Source organism: Phanerochaete carnosa (assembly GCF_000300595.1).
Source record: "Phanerochaete carnosa HHB-10118-sp unplaced genomic scaffold PHACAscaffold_199, whole genome shotgun sequence".
Lineage (NCBI taxonomy): Eukaryota > Fungi > Basidiomycota > Agaricomycetes > Polyporales > Phanerochaetaceae > Phanerochaete > Phanerochaete carnosa.
In genome coordinates, this window is record NW_006767826.1 from 1 (window position 1) to 5976 (window position 5976).

Consider the following 5976-nt stretch of genomic DNA (forward strand, 5'->3'; position numbering starts at 1 on the left):
GAAGCTTGTCGCTCTCTGCAAGGAGCTTGGCGTCGCCGTTACTGCCTACTCTTCTCTTGGTCCGCAGGGCTACTATGAGCTCGGAGTTGACACTGGCCATCCCAGCTTGCTCAAGCACGATGTTGTCACCTCGATTGCGCAAGCCTCCGGGAAGACTCCAGCTCAGGTGATCCTCCGCTGGGCCGTCCAGCAGGATATAGCTGTCATCCCCAAGTCTAACAGCCACGAACGCCTAGTCAGCAACCTCGAGGTCACCTCCTTCGACCTCACTCCCGAGCAGGTGCAGCAGATTGACGGCCTCAACATCAACCTTCGCGTAAGTTTGCGCTTTCGTTACTTGCGCAATCCGACGCTAACACACCTCTGCAGCTTAACGATCCCCAGGACATCCACCCTGGCCTTGGCGTCTTCGCATAAAGCAGTTCAGGCGGCGCTGAACCAAAACTATGTATTGTCTTCTAGATATGCGTACTTATTTCGAATGGAATCCTGTACTGTGTAACATCGATGCGCGAGATGGAATGTACGAGCTACCAAATCGATGCGTGAAAGACGTCGATGCGAACTTCAGAGGTCCTACGTTTGGCGACCAACGCGCACAAACCTTCCCGGAAAGCCGCCATGTCCTCGGTGGGCAGTACATGTTCAGTACCGGCGGCATGCTGCGGTCCTGCGGTCGCGAGCCTTCCAAGTTGAACAAGGTTGGGCAGTGCAAGCAAGAGAGTAGGGAGCGTCTACGAATTGTGTGGCCGTGAGCGAACGGGTGAGGAAGTGGACAAGGAGCAGGTCGCGAGTGCAGAGCGCACCCGAAAATCTGGGATCAGTGAACACTCGGCAGTCTCTCATTTGGAGGGCTCGAATATAAATGGTTGCGGGATCGGGAAGAGGATCTGGGCCCCAGGGAGCTGCATCGTGCGCCAGAACACGCTCGTTGTCGCGCTCAGGATGACCGTACTGAATCTCGAACGCGTCGTGCTCCAGCCCCATGTCCTCCGTCTGTGCCTGAGGCCTGAGGGGCTATCTCGTATTCTGTCTCGTGCCTTTGACGTGCGCCTCTGGTATCGTGAACACGCGAAAATGCGGTACCATCGCCCTCATTCTGCTCATCGTCGCGTGGTAATCCTCAACTCGCTGAGTGGGAGGCCGGATCAATGCCCGTCACCCGCCCGCTCTCCATTACCCCCTCGGCATAAAATACAGATGGCCGCGTAGGATCGTACAAGGACTCGGCATGGAACATAAGCCCAGGCGGGCTTTCCTCACTTGCGCTTTGATTGTGTTGACGTCGCGTGGGCCAGTGTAGGGTGACGGCGTGTGCAGAGCGAAAAATTAGGCCTGGCGGGGTCTTGTCGCTGTCTTCCGTCTGCAGGTTGTCTTGGCGGGTGAGAGGATTATGAGGAAGAGGCAAGCACCAGTACAGGTGCGTTGTCCCGTGTGGAGTAATATAGGCTGCCCTGTGGACCTTGTGGCAAGGAGCTCCGACAAAGGCCAAGTATTTCCTGCGGTAAAGGGCAGAAATTAAGCTCCTGCAAGATTGAATGGGATCTTCGACTTGCCTGAGCTAGGAAGACTAGTGAGAACGTATTATCTTGTAAGAACGGTTGCTCCTGAGCTTGCAGACAGGATGAGTATCTGACTACCACACGATGGAAGCCTTGCACGTAGTGCGACGGAAGGAGACACGTGAATCGCCGTGGAATGCGAGTCATACAAGCTGCTCTGACTACCCGCTCATCTTCCAGTGAAGGATGACATCGATGACAGGCTGACGGAGTAGGACGAGAAAAGTAAGGTGGAAAAAAATGGACAAGGAAGATATGAATCCCTGTCGACAGCTACATGTCAGTATATGCAGGAAGACAAAGCAGGCGCAGCAAGTACAGTAGGGCGAGTTCACGCGCACACGTACGACCTGCTGGGGTCCTGCGGCGACTGCTATGGAAAGTCAGCATCACGCGACTTCGGCAAGCTCCGACAAGTTCGGGAGTAAATTGTCGTAGTCCGAGGAACCTTAACAAGCAAGGTAATGAGGCCGTCGCTTCGCTTGTTCTCTGGACATAGCATTAAAATGTCGTCTACAACTGTCCGGCTACCATCCGCTGAGCGTCTTGCCGAACTTCATGAATATTTGAATGAGGTTCGTGCCCGGGTGACAGCAGCACAGGCTCAAGGTGCTACTCATGAACGAGTCGCCCAAGCTGCTACGCTCGTTGCAGTGTCGAAGCTGAAGCCTGCGTCGGACATCTTGGCATGCTATGAGGAGGGTCAGAGGGATTTTGGGGAGAACTATGTGCAAGAGCTTGAGGATAAAGCTGCTCAGGTATGTGTATGCATTTTCGACTTGCCTGGACAATACCCATCTAGATCTCCCTCAGCTAGCTCTCTCAGACATCCGATGGCACTTCATCGGAACCTTTCAGTCTAACAAGGCCAAGGCTCTTGCCTGTGAGCGGCCCATGTGCGCAATTATATATGCCATATTGATAGCTGAGATATTCTGTTTCGCAGCGATACCCAATCTGTACGCCGTCCAGACAGTGACGTCGACCAAGAGCGCCTCAGGCCTGAACAAGTACATCTCTGAGAACCGCCCTCCCCTCAACGTCCTCCTCCAGGTCAATACCTCTGGTGAAGACAACAAGTCCGGCGTCCTCCCGCTTAACCCCGCCACAGCCAACGCATCCACAGAGCTCACTCAACTCGCGAAGTTCATCATCGCCGAGTGCCCGCGGCTGCATTTGCAAGGTCTCATGACCATCGGCTCGCTCACCGAGTCGCTCGCATCCGCGGAGAAGCCAAACGAAGACTTTGAAAGGCTCGTTCAGACACGGGACCTCTTGCAGGCGGAGCTTGCCAAAGAGTTCCCGAGCGACGGTGGGCGATGGGGCGTTGCAGGGCGGCTGATGCTGAGCATGGGCATGTCAAGCGATTTTGAAGCGGCACTCAGGGCCGGAAGCGACGTCGTACGTGTCGGCACTAGCATTTTTGGGAGCAGGCCGAAGAAGGAGCAGGCTGCCCCAGTGAGGTAAGATAATATAAAGCAACTAGTCCATACAGCACCCTTGTAGGTTTAGATACCGAATCTATCTCTGCGTCACCTCCTCTCTAAGATGGCCAACTTCTCGCTCTCGACGAAGTTCAGGACTCGCCACGGCTTCGTGTAATCTGCCTTGAAGGCCTGTACGTCGAAGGCCAGCCTGTCGAAAGAAGTGACAACGTCTGTTGGCTTCCAGGAACCCTTCAGGAACCCAGCAGCCTCCAGTGAACTGACAACATCCATGGGCTCAACCTCCGCGATGGCATGTGTGATCTTCCTGTCAGCAGTCAGTTGCTCGGGCGTAACATCTTCAGTCTTGTTGTATACCCATGGTGTCGCAGGGTCACGAGAGTCGATGCCAAGCACAGTCATGTATGGAGGAGAATTAACTTGTTGGAAAAGGGATGCACCTGTCTGGGCTGCGAGATTCGAGATGTGAACATGCACTGCATGGAATCGTACGTTAGACATATTCCAGTGACAAGTCCTTGCGACGTACAGTTAGGTTGTCCGGCATAAATCTCGTTGAATCGGGCCAGAGCTTCACCGCCCGGGTAATTATCCATCGACGACCGTGAAAAGATAACTGTCGCAAGCAGATTGGCGGACAAGCAGCCCACAACAACGAGGAATGCCAATCTTCCAATCAAGCTGCTCTTCTTCCGAGTGGCTCTACAGTCAACATAAGTCTCAGTCAGGCGGAGGAGATATTGAAGGTACACACAAATAAGTAGCTCCTCTCGCAGCTGCTACGTTGAAGATTGGTACCACGTAGACTAAGAACCGCCATTCTTTGTGTCCAAGGAAACTGAGTATGAAGACGAACATGACAGAAGGGAATAGCAGGGTGCGAACTCGGCCGTCGATAAGGGCACCAAATGCTGCCAGTAAGATGGACGTTAGGAGTAGCTTGGGAAGGTGAATTGCGAAGTACGTGTGAAACGGCGAGACCTAGAGGACAAGAAAATCTAGTCAGGCACATACCCGCATTTTAAACCTAGATATCTTACACCCCATTCTGCGCTCTTGCCCTGAACGACGTTGAAATAAACTCCATACAGCTCAGGCCAAATAGGGCGCTGTCGCCAGAAATACGTATCAATAACCACAGTGAGTCCTGAGTTGAGGTAGTAATCAGCCATCTGACGGAGACTGGTGAAAACAAACCAAACCTATGGAAACGAACGAGCTGATGAGGCCGACTTTGATAACACGGAGCAATGAGGTCCTACGAGACCAGAGCGCTTGCAAAACAACGGCAGCCAGGAGCACAGCAACCTCAGCACGAAAGATGACAGAGGCAAACACCAGGAGCACGATCGAGATGTCGATGCCGCGCGCCGTCGGCCGAGTGGCATTCGGCGCGCGATCCCAAAGTTTACACAAAGCGATATTCACTATAGCGACCATAGTATCAGAGCAAGCACTGACGACAGTAGCAAGCATGATCACCTACCTGGGAGGAGAGCGAACATATTTGGGAGTGTTCGTCCCATCCAGAATGGGATGTGAAACTGGGTTATGGTCAAAAGGACGAACATGACGCCTGCTATTCCGCCATAGCGGTGAGAGACACTTCGCCTCAGGTAGGAGAAGCCGAAAGTATTGCATGTGGCAAGTACAAGTCGCACTGCATGAGTGTTAGCTAGGTCAAAATCAACACCCAGAGTCTCATACCTACAACTTGGATATCCGCCTTGGAGGACAAGAGTCCAAACCAGTGAGCGAGGTGAATTGCTGGCGCGGATATCCAGGCAAGAAGAACGCTTCCTATGAAAGTCCTGGGCACTGCTCCGGGGAAAATAAAGTGGTCATACTGGACCTTTGATAAGTACAGACATCATTCTCATACGATTGCACGTACCTTAGACAGTGCGGCGGGGCTGACGCCATAAAATAGGACGTCGTGGGTAGCATGGAGATTGAAGCTTTCCTCCACCTTTGTATATGGAGCAAGGAGTACGTGTAACCAGCTTGCACCCAACAGAATGAGGTCCAACGCGGCGCTCATGGCGGAGACGAGAGCCTTCGTGATGAACGTCAGCGAGCAACGTGCAAGCGCTTATTGAAGGCTTTGTGGCGTTAGCGCTCTGTGATTGGATTGTTCTGTTCTCACGCTCTAATTTCAGATCGTCAAACTGTCGCAGTTGCGGAACCTTTATTTGGCGTAGAAGCGCTCAGCTGTGGTAGTATGACTATCTGAAAGCATTCAGCACATAAGCTGTTGCCTCGTCGGGGCTATTATATGAGCCTAAGCGGATAGGCGCGCTGGCATCTTCTGGAGCGGATGCAGTCGGAACTGTTGCAGATAGAGGGTAATTTGTGTGTGGATAATGCGGGCGTATCAAAGTTGATTCACCATAGCGCCATTCGTCGAAGAGACCTTGAAGCTAAGTCGCGTTAAAGCGTAAATTGCGTGCAGCCGAGAAAATAAAAGGTCAGTGCAGGACATATCTTTGGCCAACTTCAAAGAGGACAATCAAAGATGTTTTTCGAATCTCGTCGCGGGGGAGTTAAGCAGATCTAGAGCGATACACAGCACAGCGAGTCCTGTTCAAAGGCCTCTTTCGGGGTTGTAAACACGCGTCTCATCTAACTACGAGGTGTGAGCGACCGAGAGGAGAGAAGCCGCACGGCACCAGTTAGCACAACGAGCTACGTGCGTTTAGACGCGTCGCCAGCTGTGTTTAACGCGCGCCGGCGCGTTGTTTGATGATGTGTACGCGACCATGCCGTACTGTCTCGCTTGGAACCGGCGACTGATCTCATTGCTTGGCTCCGTCTTTTCGAACCACCATCTCCCTGCTCACGGTACCGACGCCGTCGTGGCCATTGAATCAAGGCTCTACCACTCTCGTCTAGTTTTGAGGATCACCAAGGATATTGCCACCCATGGACCTAATGTCGAGGACGCTGGAAGCGTCGAGCTCCAGAAGCCC

General features: G+C 53.0%; 2 protein-coding genes across 2 annotated transcripts; one reads left to right on the forward strand and one right to left on the reverse strand.

Moving 5' to 3' along the window:
* Positions 1-22: 22 nt before the first annotated feature.
* On the forward strand, positions 23-1321 carry PHACADRAFT_214614 (uncharacterized protein; the record flags this gene model as incomplete). The annotated part of the gene is made up of 2 exons (XM_007402500.1): positions 23-316; positions 370-1321. Coding segments are annotated over 2 exons (342 nt in total), but the record flags the coding sequence as incomplete, so codon positions are not given.
* Positions 1322-2033: 712 nt separating this feature from the next.
* PHACADRAFT_214615 (glycosyltransferase family 22 protein) lies at positions 2034-5080 on the reverse strand. Its single transcript, XM_007402501.1, has 10 exons — positions 4902-5080; positions 4715-4853; positions 4494-4667; positions 4210-4434; positions 4048-4154; positions 3762-3988; positions 3537-3709; positions 2509-3483; positions 2371-2445; positions 2034-2315 (listed from the first exon to the last, which is right to left on the reverse strand). Exons 1-8 carry the CDS (start codon positions 5046-5048, stop codon positions 3095-3097), a joined length of 1581 nt encoding a protein of 526 aa, XP_007402563.1. The 5' UTR covers positions 5049-5080; the 3' UTR covers positions 2034-2315; positions 2371-2445; positions 2509-3094.
* Positions 5081-5976: the final 896 nt, after the last annotated feature.